This window comes from Arachis hypogaea, chromosome 4 (genome assembly GCF_003086295.3).
Source record: "Arachis hypogaea cultivar Tifrunner chromosome 4, arahy.Tifrunner.gnm2.J5K5, whole genome shotgun sequence".
Taxonomy (NCBI): Eukaryota; Viridiplantae; Streptophyta; class Magnoliopsida; order Fabales; family Fabaceae; genus Arachis; species Arachis hypogaea.
The window spans coordinates 6,510,079-6,524,241 of NC_092039.1; the positions used below are offsets into that span (position 1 = coordinate 6,510,079).

The 14,163-nt window shown below is 30.7% G+C and overlaps 2 protein-coding genes across 3 annotated transcripts; one reads left to right on the forward strand and one right to left on the reverse strand.

Moving 5' to 3' along the window:
- Positions 1–6,831: 6,831 nt before the first annotated feature.
- On the forward strand, positions 6,832–9,990 carry LOC112796035 (microtubule-associated protein 70-5). 2 transcript variants are annotated; one of them, XM_025838282.3, is made up of 11 exons: positions 6,832–7,109; positions 7,451–7,536; positions 7,621–7,686; positions 7,789–7,959; positions 8,027–8,197; positions 8,286–8,441; positions 8,524–8,670; positions 8,797–8,868; positions 8,959–9,471; positions 9,559–9,721; positions 9,798–9,990. In XM_025838282.3, exons 1-11 carry the CDS (start codon positions 7,010–7,012, stop codon positions 9,803–9,805), a joined length of 1,653 nt encoding a protein of 550 aa, XP_025694067.1. In that variant the 5' UTR covers positions 6,832–7,009; the 3' UTR covers positions 9,806–9,990. The 2 variants fall into 2 exon arrangements, with proteins under 2 accessions (XP_025694067.1, XP_025694068.1); XM_025838283.3 differs by having other exon boundaries at positions 9,574–9,721.
- Positions 9,991–11,192: 1,202 nt separating this feature from the next.
- Positions 11,193–13,674, reverse strand: LOC112796033 (pentatricopeptide repeat-containing protein At4g16390, chloroplastic-like). Its single transcript, XM_025838281.3, has one exon. The coding sequence runs from the start codon at positions 13,599–13,601 to the stop codon at positions 11,481–11,483; it is 2,121 nt and encodes a 706-aa protein (XP_025694066.1). The 5' UTR covers positions 13,602–13,674; the 3' UTR covers positions 11,193–11,480.
- Between the last annotated feature and the right edge of the window lie 489 nt (positions 13,675–14,163).

Consider the following 14,163-nt stretch of genomic DNA (forward strand, 5'->3'; position numbering starts at 1 on the left):
ATATAATACATGATATGTTTAATTAGATATTGACTAAATATGTTTATGAAAATTTATTAATTTAGTCATTTTTTCAATTACAAAAATCCTATTTCAAATATGAACTAGTGACTAAATTGATAGGTTTTCGTAAATATATTTAGTTAACGTCTAATTGAACATATTATGTGTCATGTATGCTATCAATTAATATTTTACATCATCAATCGTTGACGAAAATTGTGAATAGAGTAACTAAATGATATATATGATTAATTTGTAATCTTTAAAGAACCAATTTGATTAAAAAAATTCTTTTAGAGACAAATTTAAAAAATACCTTATCTTTCAAAGACTAATTTAACTATTAAATATTAACCTTTAAAATGTATATTAAAAATATAATATATGTTCCTATTACTTTGTAATTTATAATACTATGAATCGTTTCGTACATTTATTTTTATATAAAATTTATAATAAATAATTTGATAATTTAATATATTTAATTAAATTATTATTATTATTTAATAATTTTTAATTATAAATTTTATATAAAAATAATTATATATATATATTTTTTTTCTTTACTTTTGCTGCAAAATCCTTGCATTCATCGAAGAATATACATTCATGTAACACTCCATGAATGTATATTAAGTAACAAATGCAATGAAAACATATATAAGAAGAAGGTGAAGACAAAGTAAAAGAGGAGGTAGAACAGAACAGTTTTTTACACTTGCTTATTTTCTTTGATATTTCTGTGACAATTATTATACAAATTAGACTGATACAATTTTCTTTTGGAGCATCAACCAGGCCACAGAAAAGTAAAGGGTTTCTAAACTAATTAAGCCTCATGAAATTACATAAACACCCCTTCATTAACATGTTTTAGAAGGTGTGAGAATCCTCACTATGATGTTCATGTTGTTGTGTCCTTGATCCTACACCTGCTACATAATCCAAGAGTCCCTCACCAGCTTTCTCACCATGAAGATCATGATGGTGAGATAATTCATCAGTTGAGAACTTTGAAACCCCTCCAAAGGCTATGATTGCAACCAAGAAGACTGTTGTGGAAGCAAACAATGGCCAGAAATATGCCAATATTGTGACAAATCTTGGTGCTGCATACAACATCAAAGACAATAAAACTGAAATTGCTATCACTGTGGTTATATGGTATCTATACCTTAGAAGCCTTTCTGATACATCCATGGATTACTACTATATTGGCTCCTACAACAAGCACCTTGATTAACTCTAGGGAAATAAGAGAGAAGAATAAGGGGAAAAGGGAGAATAAATAAAGATGTGTATAGTGTAACAACATTGGAGTTGGCAAAGTATTATATATGTGTGAAGAGATTCTTTATGCTCTGAATGATGTTTCAAATGTTACTTGCCCCATATGCCAATTATTTTTTAAATACAGGAGAAGTTTAATTTTGATGCACTCTTAGTGTAGATTTATATAATAATATAATTATATTTATTTTTTAAATAATTATTTATAAAATTAATATAAAAGGTAGTTATTTTTATTGATGTAATAATATGTAATTTGATGTACGTATAAAATTATTTTATACTGATAGTATATTAAAATTAAATTTATAAAAAGATATATGGTATTTTTCCCAAACTGTCCTCACATGAAATAAATGGATCAACTTCACTTAGAATAAAAAAATTGTTAAAAAAAGCAATCAAAATTTTTAGAATTGAAGTAGTCACCATTTTGTTAATAAAATTTGAGATTAAAAAATGTATAAATAAAAGATCATACGTATATATAACTAAATTATGTAAAATATTTAATTATACTAACAATACTTAAAATTAAGGTGGGTACTCCAATGAAGATATTATAATTGTCTTTATGTGATAATTTTTCTTTTTGACCTTTGGATGATAGATTGTAGGGTTAGATTTTGATATGTTAAAAAAGTGTTCTTTCTATTTGAAGTGTGGCCAAATCAATAAATCACACTTTTATACAAAGGATCTTCATAAAAAGATGTTTTTTACATCTTCATTTGAGTAGCTCCCTAAAATTAATTGGTTAAAAAAATATTATGTATATACTAAATATAAGTTATTATATATTTGTATATAAATATATATAATGTTGTATATATTTTTTAATATATATTTTATATTTTAACATATTTTTTATATTAATAATTAATTTATTAATTGATTTTTTATATCCATGTAATATAATTATTAATTAAATAACGAATTGTCTATTTTATATTTTTCTTCTGTTTGTTCTATCGTTGTATTTTTTTTTTTTTTAAAGATTGGCATTAAAACATCTCTTTCCAAAATTATGATTAACGATCTCAGCATTAGGTATAACTCCCAAACGAGACAAGAAAGATGATGAAAATTATTTGCATTAAGAAGTGAATAATGACTCCAAATTAAATATTCTTATCATATCATGGACGGCCAGGAGGGGCGAAGGGATAATAAACCTTTGAATAATTGCTTTATGGACCAAATTTGAAGGGCATATTAGTAAATGAACAACCTTGATGGAATGTTTTGGTATTGATTCTTTCTCAAATTCTTGATTGGTCGGTTTGCGGTGATGTCCTTTATTTTAATTGGAGATTTTAATTTGGGATAATGAAGATTAGTCCACAAGGACAAGCAACTCTACTTCTTATTCTTGTTAATGGTGATTGGAATCAAGAACTCAAAAATTAATCAATGAACATTTTGAGAGTCATTTTGGGTTTTGGCAAAGCTTTCTTATTCCTTTGGATCTAAGGTTTCTTCTTTAGTCTTTAGTGTCATCACTCTCCACCACCCACGTGTGAGGACAGGCCTTTAAATCATTATTATTTAGTAAGAAATAGAAATCTTTATACAAAGATTTTGTTTCTCATTTAGAAAAAGCTAAGGTTGAAGACATATTATTAAGCTTAGTGTAAATTTAATGATAGTATAATAAAATGGTGAATGTTAGGGTCATGTGATATTATTTAATAATTTAAATTTTAAGATAAATAATTTTATTACATAATATTAGAATTTTTATATTTTTGTTTGATGATTTTTTATTTTAATTTTATGATGGTTATTATTCTTTTTAATAATTATTTTTTTCCATCTTGAACCACAAATTTATGGTCACCTCTTTTTTCTTCATAATTCAAATTTAAGACTACTAAAAAAATATCAACTTGCTTACCACTTAAAATGATATTTTTCTATTTTATTTATATACTTAAATTGAATTGTTTATACAAAGTAATTTCTCTTTTACTATTTTTTGCTCCCTCAAATAGGCAAAACTTGAATTTGAGATAACATACTCAAGTAATCCAAACTTTTTTCTCACATACTAATAGATGTTAACTTTTAAATAAGACTTTTTAGTGAGTCTTCCACACTCACAAACAAATTAAAAAAAAACACTATATGTTGCCATTTATATATATTCAAAAGAGATGAATGTCTAAATTTGAGGTATGGGGTAAACTTCAATCTCATGAGTGGCTGATAAAGGTGTAGATGATGAAATTTGTGACCAATTTGAGGTGAGAAGTGATCTTCAATCTTATGTAAGAAAGACATGGCAAAAGAGACAAAAGTGAAAAGTCAATCAACATTCAACTACATATGAACATGAACACTTTTATTTATTATTTTTTTGTTGTCTACAGTAGTATCCTTCAACCCGACAGGTCAATGACTAATTTATTGCGGATCTAAATTTCATTTAAAAGTCTGTCGCTGGTCAATGCATTGTTGCATGCACAAGACAAAATTTAAATTCCCAACACTTGTTTAAGTAGACGAGTGAGGTACTCAACTAACCCAAGTTAATTTAATTATTTTATATTTGGATAACCAACCCAAAAGGATCAAAGCCCACCAAAGAGTTAGTTTGCTTTGGTTCTAAGGATACCCATTTTGAGTCCATTCAAGAAAACTTGGATTTCATATCATTGCATCACATTGTGGATATTGAACCCAAGAGCACTATACAATAGTAGATACTTCATGAAGTAAGAATGGGCTCAATTTAGAGAATGAATTAAATCCTTGCCCCATAAAATAAAATCAGCGTAGCATGGAGCCCAATTTCTAATGAAAACTCTGTCATGTGGAATATTTGACTAGTACCAACATACTTGGATTGTGGATTATAAAATAATTGTAAAATAATAATAATAATAATAATAATTATTATTATTACTATTATTATTATGTAGAAGTAAAACCTTGTCTTATGACTTTTGTTCTAATTTTTTTTACTTCTCAAAAAAAAAAATGTTACGACTAGAAGACAATTGAGAAAATAATTCTTCATTTATTTATTTTAAATTACATACTTATACATTACAATTGATGGACAAAGATAAAAACATCCCTTTCTACAACTACCATTTTGGGTAGAGGCTTCCGTTATTTTATTAACTTGTCTTTAGTTAGGATGAGTGGTTATTTTTTAAAAAATTGTCTTTAGTTATCGAGGTTCATTTTTTATTTGCTGAAATATATTTATTTAGATAGTCGCTGCACGTTTAGACTTTAGACAAATGCTGAATATTTTAGTTGATGACAAGTATTTTAGTTTAGTTTTTAAGTTTGAGCACATATTTTTTTTTTTGGTGACTACATAAATATTTATTTATTTCATGCTATACATTTTTAACTTTTTTTTAATTGAAATGCATTAGGGTATGTTAGTAACTTAGTATGTATCTATGTGACTCTTGTCTATTTTAAAGTGAAGAAGATTTGTGGTTGTAGGTAAACCCTTCCATTTGTTGTAACATATATCCAAACACACCTTCTTTGTGTGTAGAAGCCGTTTTTCATTTTCTTTTCTTTTCTTTAACCTTTTTTAATTAATATACTTATAAGCAAAGATGACAACTTTTAATATTGATTTTCAAATTTATATATTTGTACTTTGAAGCCACTTTAGTTGGTCTCTTTCAAAGTAGAGTCATGACTCATTAATAATTAAGTAGCATATATACACCATTGCCTTTTGAGTGGCTTCAAATAAGTAAAAGAAAAAATTATCTAAAAACGTTTTTAGCGCTTAAGCAATACAATAGTCCAAAGTGATATATATTATTTTATGAACTTCTTTGTATATCTAATAATATTAATGTTAATTGAGATTGAAGCAAAATATGTCAGCTGAAAAAACAATATGACTCTATATTTGTATGAAAAACTATGCAGAAATTGTGACCAACCACTAGTGCAGTGCTTTTTATTTTATTATTATTTATTTATTTATTTTATGTTATATGATTGGTAATGAATTCAGGCAGGAAAAATAAATTTGTTCTAGAAGGTATAAGTAGTAACCAATAAATAACATTTGGCATCACTGTAATTATCATTTTTCACTGAATAAAAGCATCCACCTAATCCATTTTCCTACCACATAGTTACATACTCAATATACAAGAAACTCTGAAAATAACATGATTATCATATCTGACTTATTAGTACAATTAATTATAATATTACAAATTGACTTAAAAGTATGATCTTTATAATATTTATAAGTGTGTGACCAGGGACGGATCGAGGGGGAAGCATACGCTTTGGTCCCCCAATTTTTTTTTTTTTTGAACAAAATTAACAATTATAAGAATATAAATATTATATATTATATGATTTTATTTAAAAAAGAGAGTAAGTAATTATCTTAGATAAATAATTAAATTATTAGACTAAAAAATAAGTAACAATCCTTAAAATAATATTATTGTCAATCACTTTTTGATTAAATAAATTTTTAAATTTTTAAATTTTTAAATATTTAAATTTTTTTCTCTTTTTAAATATTTTTTTCTTAATTCTCTGTCTATTATCATATAAAAATACTTTAATATTTATAATAATTAAAAAAATCTTTATATATTATAATACATAATGAAAGTAAATTATTTTAAAATTTATTTATTTTTTCATGATATTATATTAATAACATATATATTAAGTAAATTCATTAAAATAATTATATTTTAAATACATATAACAAAATTATTAGAACAATCTATTTATATTATTTTATAGTATATATTTTCTTTTAATATAAAGCATAAAAATATAATTTACTATCACAATAATACTTAATAAAGTATGCAATAAAAAATAGATAATTTTTATATTTTATCGAATCCAAAATAAAAAATATATAAAAACTAAGATAATTTTTTTATATAACAAAAACTTATTAGTATTCCTTTAATAAAAAATATTTATTATAATTATATATACTAATAAATATATAATATTTTATTTTTCACCCCTCCTCTACCAAATTCCTGGATCCGTCCTGTGTGTCACAAATTTCACCTATTGAACTAATTTTGATATTATTTATCTTTTGACTTGAAAACATTTTAAAAGAATTTAATTTTTATATACTAATAGTGATAATATAAAAAAGAGTTGTATATATGCATGATGCATCTAATTATGTAATGTCATATTATTAAAAATAATTAATTTTTGATTGGATGATCAAATAAATTTTTTTACACTCTAAATGCATCAAAATTGTTTTTTTTTTAATAAAAATTAACAAAAAAAAAAAAGAAAGTAAGGGTTGCTATCATGGAAGAATTTAGGAGGATCTAATGAACTAAACTAGTTACTAGTTCTGAAGCTTGCTTCACTGAAGGGGAATGCCTTGCCACTCTTTACGGTCAATTCCTTACAAGAATAGACTTTCATATTTTCAGCCATAATTCTCTCTCACACACACACAATCATTATTATTATTATTATTATTATATATATATATATATATATATATATATATATATATATATATATATATATATATATATATACATTGCACTTGAATCATCATTTCTTGTTGGTGTTTTTGGACTAAGCCTTATACATATACCTCTTGTGTGCATTTACCACCACTAAACAACAAAACCAAAGGAGAAAAAGGAAAATTAAGTATATATATACATATCCATTAAGCCTACTTGAACTTAGTGTGACCATTTTTGTGTTTGAGATGGTGACTTTGGGAGAGCTAAATGGTGAAGAGGAGGTTCCACTTGTCCAACATAACCCTTTGGTCTTGGAGATTAATGGTTTCCAAAACCAACTCATAGGTTCACAATACACATATTGTTTTCTATTATATGCTTCAGCATATGGTTCCTTTTGACTTTAATAATGTTAGCTTTTTAAGTCAATTAAGCACCAAATCAATTTTATTAAAACTTCAAAAGTTGGTAGAGAGATATTATATAATTGAAGGATTTAACTAACAATAGCACACATTAAATGGTGTGGAGCAAGATTTGTTTGTTCATCATAGGAATCATTAACTTCAATTATATAATAAATGAGTCACAACATAGGAAAATGAAAATGAATATGGTATGAGAATTTCATATCTCAGTGTGTATTCATCTATTAACATGATAACTAAGTTGTGAAACCATTGCAGAAAAGGGTAAGGAACTTGCAACTTGCCAGGGTGAAGTCAAGGCCTTAAGGGCAACTGAAGCTCTGAAGGATAAGGCCATAGAAGAGGTACTTTTAATGCTTAGTTTATTTATTTATTTATTTATGCTTACACTATCAGTAGATTGAAACTTAATTTTTCTCCAATTCCAGCTGAGAAATGAAGTTAGTAAACTGGATCAGAAACTTAGAACAACTGAGAATCATCTTAAGGACAAGGTACACTGATATAGTAATAGTATAGATTGTAACATAGATAGAAGCATGTCAAACAATGCTAAGTTCTAAAATCCATTTACTTCAAAATCTGTACATGTGAAGAATCTAGAAATCAAGAAACTGACAGAAGAAAAGAAAGACGCCTTGGCCGCGCAATATGCAGCAGAAGCAGCTCTTAGAAGGGTACATTTAGATCAGAAGGATGATGATTATATTCCATTTGAGAGTGTGATCACTCCTCTTGAGGATGAGATCAAGTTGTATAAAAATGAGGTATGATTATATTGAAAAGTAGGAGAATTATATAAAATGATAGTCCTAACACCCATCTTTGCTTCAGATTAAAGCACTGCAAGAAGATAAGAAGGCATTGGAACGGCTCACAAAGTCGAAAGAGCTGGCATTGCTCGAAGCAGAGAGGATACTAAGAAGTGCACTAGAGAGGGCTCTAATAGTTGAGGAAGTTCAGAATGAAAACTTTGATCTGAAGAGACAGATTGAGATTTGCCAGGCATGAGTTTCTATGATTCTTGTTCACAATTGGTTCCTATAGTGAAACTATTATGCTGTTCAATCAATTTTCATCTTACCATTGACAGGAGGAGAACAAAATCTTAGAGAAAACGCATCGCCAAAAGATCATGGAAGTTGAAAAGCTTAGCCAAACCATTCATGAACTTGAGGAGGTCATCTTAGCTAGTGGAACAACTGCTAACGCCGTTCGAGACTATAAGCGACAGATTTCTGAACTGCAAGTAGGCATATGTTATGAATTCTTGCATTTTGAAACTTTTGGTTGGTCTTTGTAGTAACATGATTTTTGCACAAATTTTTCAGGAGGAGAAGAGGACATTGGAGAGGGAGCTAGCAAGAGTGAAAGTTTCAGCTAACAGAGTTGCAACTGTTGTGGCTAATGAGTGGAAGGATGAAAAGGATAAGGTCATGCCGGTCCGGCAATGGCTAGAAGAGAGGAGGATTATGCAGGTACATAACTATAATGATAAAAAGATACTGAAGAAAGCAGTTCAAATGAATCTTTTATCCTAAAACATGGCCATTCAAGTATGAGCAAGAAATGTTTTATGATCAAGTATGCTGTTACATATGTAGGCCGAGATGCAACGATTGAAAGAAAAGCTAGCTATATCAGAGAGAACAGCAAAGGCAGAGTCACAATTGAAGGTAAAATTATATAGATTGATATAGAAGCATCTGCATCAACTTATATTGTAGATGTTGTTGTTTGTTATTTCATTCATTCTTTCTTTTCAGGACAAACTAAAGCTGAGGCTGAAAACACTAGAAGAAGGCTTAAAACAGTTTGGTGAATCTCCAAAAACAGAAAAGTCTAGCATCTTGAGTTTTTTAGCTACTAATAGTGGAGTAAGAAGCAGATCCACATCACAACCAAGAGGATCTTCTGTTGGAAGCTCTTTGTTCCAGAAACCAAGCATGAAAAACAACACAGACATTGCTGCTGGGAACCTAGGACAAGGTGGAACTACAAAAAGGAAACACGGTTCTGTGGAAAACGTGTTGAAGAAAGGTATATGGGCAAGAAGTAAAGTTGGTGATAGTAGTGAAAAGGAAAATGAGATGCAGGTGAACAACACAGGAATGAACTTAGATAGCTGCAATAATGAGAGAGAAGCAGATGACTCCAAAACCAAGGATGATATGGTCTCAGGTTTTCTGTATGATAGGCTTCAAAAAGAGGTCATCAGTTTGAGGAAGTTTTGTGGAGTTAAAGAGAGTAGTTTGCAAACCAAAGATGAGGAAATAAAGGTACTAGTAACAGAGATATTGGATCAATTTCTGTATTTGTCTCTTACTCCAAACAAGTTTCTTTGAATTCTGTTATGAGATAAATAGGTATATGGCTTGCAGATGCTTACAAAGAAAGTTGATGCACTTACAAAGGCAATGGAAGTGGAGTGTAAGAAAATGAGAAGAGAAGCAGCTGTTAGAGAAAAGGAGGCTACACCAACAAAGTCAGAAATAAACAGAAGAAACAGAAGCTCAACTCCTCTCAAAGGTTCTGTAACATTGTAAGTTCTGATAACTGTTATAACTGTTTTCAGTACCTTAACATCGATACAAAATCACTGCAGGGCGATAAAGCGAGCGCTGAAGATTCTTTATCTAGAGAACAATGAAGGAGATTTATTGTCATGAGATTTTCATTTGTGTTGAAATAAACTCTCAATTGGAGAAAGAAAGTCAGGGATTTGAATGTACACACAGAAGGATTACTATGTCTTCCACTATATTTAGATAAATAATATTGATATTTGATTTTCTCTTTGACTGTGGAATGCTATATACAAGCCAAGTTTATCAAAAACATCGGCAAGAATATGAGCATACTTAATATGCAGAAAACAATTTCAGTTACATTTCTGCATTATGATGGTTGTGAAGAAAATTGTTCCTGAGTGATCTCAAGACTCATTCTATATAAATTCTAAACTGCATAGCCATAAGGATGCCTACCTATGTTCATCATGGATTATTACAATCTTTTATTTGAAAACAATTGAACACATGCAGATTCTACCAGTAATATCTCTAAAGCAATGAAAGTTAACAACTATTGGTTCTCCCTGCTGTTACTTTTAAAAATTTAAGCAAGTAAACATCCCTGATATTGTTTAGTAGATACATACAACCCAGAACCTCTCAGAAAATGTTGTAAGAGTTGTAAATAATACTAACTGCAAAAACTATACAACTATTCAATAGTTCTGCACTTCAGGAATAGTTGGTAAAGAAGGCAGCCATTTTCTGCAGCCTCCATATACAGGACTTTCCCGGACACGGTCGACACCACTTCTGATTTTTAACTTCTTTGGTCCACCTAAAAGCAGTGCCAATTGTTCTGTAGTCACCACAATCTTCACACTGCTTGTCCTCAGCTTTCTGTTGTCATTTGTTCTCACAAGATGGTGAATCTCCCCATCCTGCAGCTTCGAGCAAACCGTTATGTAATGTTTAGAATCAGCAGGGCTCATCTTTTCGACTGGCGCCGAGGCATCGACCTCTCTTCGTCTTTCTTCAACTAGAACACCTCTTGTTTGCTTCTTTGGTTGAGAGTGACAAGCCATACAGTTTCCCATAGTGCTTTCTGCATGATGAAATGAACAAAAGCTCTCTCCCTTATATAAAGAGCTTTAGGTCAATTTTTTAGTTGAAGGTCTTCTTAACGTGCATGCCATCACACACAATTCATTCTTATTTTGACTTCTAATATATATATGAGAGCTTCTTTAGATAAGATTTCAAGTTCTAAGTCCACTACTTCCCAAATATTATTATTAACAGAAAGTCAGAAACCCCTTTTGGCGTTGAAATCAGAAGCCCTTTCATACTTCATTCTTGAGACTAAAATATTTTGTCGTCTGTATTTTCAATTAATATATAAATTGTTCAAATACATCGATTTTCAATGTACAACTTTGTCCAAATTGATAGTTACTTTGTAGAAGAGGAGGTAAAAGGGTCCAAAATAATACGAATTTGTCTTATTATATCTTTTGTAACTAAAATCTTTACAGTAAAGAACACTCATATTTTGCTAGCCACTACACTGTATAGTGTATACTAGAATCAGAACTTCATTTTTCTCTAATAAATCCAAAATTTATTTGAAAGATATTAATTTTCTAATCTACTAGTTCAAAATTTCTGCAAAAGGAATAGGAAAATGCATAAAAACTACTTGACAAATGACCCTAAAATAACACCATCAATGGTGAGGGAGACACGGTTAGAACACCAAAATAACCTTGAAATTTCTAAGCAGCAACTATTTTAGTTGAACACCTAGACTGCAGCCATAACTTGACTGCTTCGTTTGTAGTAAAAAACCAGCCAGCCTTATGAGTAGCCTCATGGAATGGAGCATTAAGTTCCCTCAAATGTGATTCGAAGACACTAACCAAACCTTTATCTGCAAACTTGTGTTTCCCAAGCCCAGTATCAATTCCGAGTAATGGCGGAAGGTCCTCCCCGGACTCCAAAGCCTTTGACAAGTCATTAATCCAGAAACATAATGCAGTCAGAGCAGCTCCAAGTGAGAGTCTCTTTAGATGCAGATACCACATAGTTTGAGACCTGGACTGTATATCTGTATATATCCCAAGCCTCAGCCCCAGGTCTAGAAGATCACATGCTCTATCTGGTTTATTCAGGTTGACACAAAGATCAATTAGACTATTGCAAAAGGACTTCTTCGATTCAGCATCAACTGAGTTGAAAAGTTCACATGCTTCCCTTCTAAAATCTACTACATCACCCTTCTGCTCTTCCAACAAACATCTTACCACAGAACTGAGCTTCGGATTAGCCTTCTCAACACAATCTGTTAGCTTAACAAGTTCTTCTTTTGGGGTTTGGATCATGATATTCAGAAGAGTATCACAGAAGCGATCATCCGGAACGATCCCCAAACCCGAAAACTGATTAAGTATCTTGACAGCATCATCTATTCTCTTGGCTTTTCCATAGCACCTCACAAGCGATGTCAGAACAAAAATATTGGGCTGAATTCCATTATCAATCATTTCATTCAGTGTCTCTTCTGCCTCTGAAACTTTCCCAATGCAAGAGTACATGTCAATCAAGGATGAGAACGTAAAACTGTCCGGCCGACAAGCTGCAGAACTTTTCATGTCCTCGAAAATTTCAACAGCTTTATCTGTGTAGCCAACATCAGCACACATAGCTAAAAGCATGTTATAAAGAACTACATTCATGTCCATTCCCTTTTCCTTCATTTCCTTATAAACACTGAGAGCATCTTCCTTAAACCGACCTCTACAGTAGGCTTGCAATAGAGCTGCATAGGTTGGCCAATTTGGTGAAATACCATTGCTTACCATCTCTTCGTATATAACCTTTGCTTGCCAGGCGCGCCTTGCTCTCCCCATGGCATACAACACACTGTTATATGTTACCAAGTTAGGCTTTGTACCAAAAAACTTCATATCATTGTAAACATTCAAGCATCCATCATAGTTCCCTGCCTTGCCATGCATCTTAATCAATGCTGAGAATGCCACTTTATCAACATGCCACTTCTCAGTTTTTGCACGATCATATAGACTGAGAGCCTTATAGGCATTACCAACACGCGCATAAGCATAAATCATAGTTGAGCATATGTTATCATCAGGTTCACACTCAAAGCTAGGCATGTTTTCAAACCACTCCACAGCCTTATGTGGCAACGAACACGTGGCAGCACAGCTTATCATAGTAGAGAATGTAACAATACTAGGCTTCACCCCTCTCTGAATCATTTCATCAAACAGCTTCTCTGCACCTTTAAAATCCTTAACCTCCCTAAACAACTTAAGGGTCACATTGTAAAGAACAACATGCTTTTGGGGTTTAATCTTCTGCTGGAAGTACTTAAGTACAATCAGTGCAATCTCAGGATTCAGCATGTTATCAAGAACAAACACAGCATCGGGTTCAACAATCTTGCCCCCTAGGGAGTTTAGTATTTTAGAGACATCTTGTTGACTGCAAGAGTCTAAAGACTTTGCAAGTCTCAAGAGAGACGAAAACGACGAAGCGGATATGGAAGAGAGGGATTTCTTCTTGCGAAGGTGTTTGGCTCTGGAGCTTCTGGGATTGACCCAAATATGGTTTTTGGATAAAGGTTGAGACTTTGCATGTGGGTCATGAGGATTTGCAGCTTCTGGAGAATTGGGATGTTCATGATGTTGTGTAAATGTAAAGGGGTTCTGCGAGGAGGCTTGGAGAGGGGTTTTGGATTGAGTGTAGAGGTAAGAAAGCTTGTGGGGGGAAGAAGGAAAGTTTAGAAGTTTGAAGTGAGGGGAAGAGGAAGAGCGAGAGTTGAAGGTGGAGGTGGATGAAGGAGAAAAGCGTAGACGGTAAGACTCGGCCATTTGCACCTTCACACTCTGCCTCTCAGTATTCTGAATTTCTGATAGAGGGAAATATTGGTGGTTTATGGGAAAGTACAACGAATTAACTTTTTGGGAAAGTCCAGGGAGGAACAGGTTTATTAAAATTTAGTTAGCAGCAAAATAAAAATGAATAATTTTTTATTATCAGATAAAATTTTACACTATTAAATATATTATTAATAGCTATAACTCACTAAAACTGCTGGCTTCCTAGCACTATTCTTAACTTTTTAGTCAACCTTAATTTTAGTGTTAAAAAAGAGATAAAAACTCAGGTACAGTTAACTTTACATAAAATTAATAACTGAAAATTGTTAGATAATTTAATTGATTTGACTAAATTTTTATTTAACGGCTCTCGACTATCAACTTCACACATAAGTTTTTACTTAAAAAAAATTGGCACTCTTGACTCTAGTGTTACTTTTGCTTTAATTAAACAATTTGTTAAATAAATATAAAAAGTTAATACTTAACGTGTATTTTTATCAAATTTGTTTACTTGTAATAATTTTAATTAGAAAAAGTTTTTATATACACT

Excerpts from the sequence above, each read along its gene's own strand:
- LOC112796035 (XM_025838282.3), top strand. The coding sequence starts at position 7,010 with ATGGTGACTTTGGGAGAGCTAAATGGTGAAGAGGAGGTTCCACTTGTC. Across the intron at positions 7,687-7,788 it reads AGAATCATCTTAAGGACAAG|AATCTAGAAATCAAGAAACT; the intron begins GTACACTGATAT and ends GTACATGTGAAG. Across the intron at positions 9,472-9,558 it reads CCAAAGATGAGGAAATAAAG|GTATATGGCTTGCAGATGCT; the intron begins GTACTAGTAACA and ends TGAGATAAATAG.
- LOC112796033 (XM_025838281.3), bottom strand. The coding sequence starts at position 13,601 with ATGGCCGAGTCTTACCGTCTACGCTTTTCTCCTTCATCCACCTCCACC.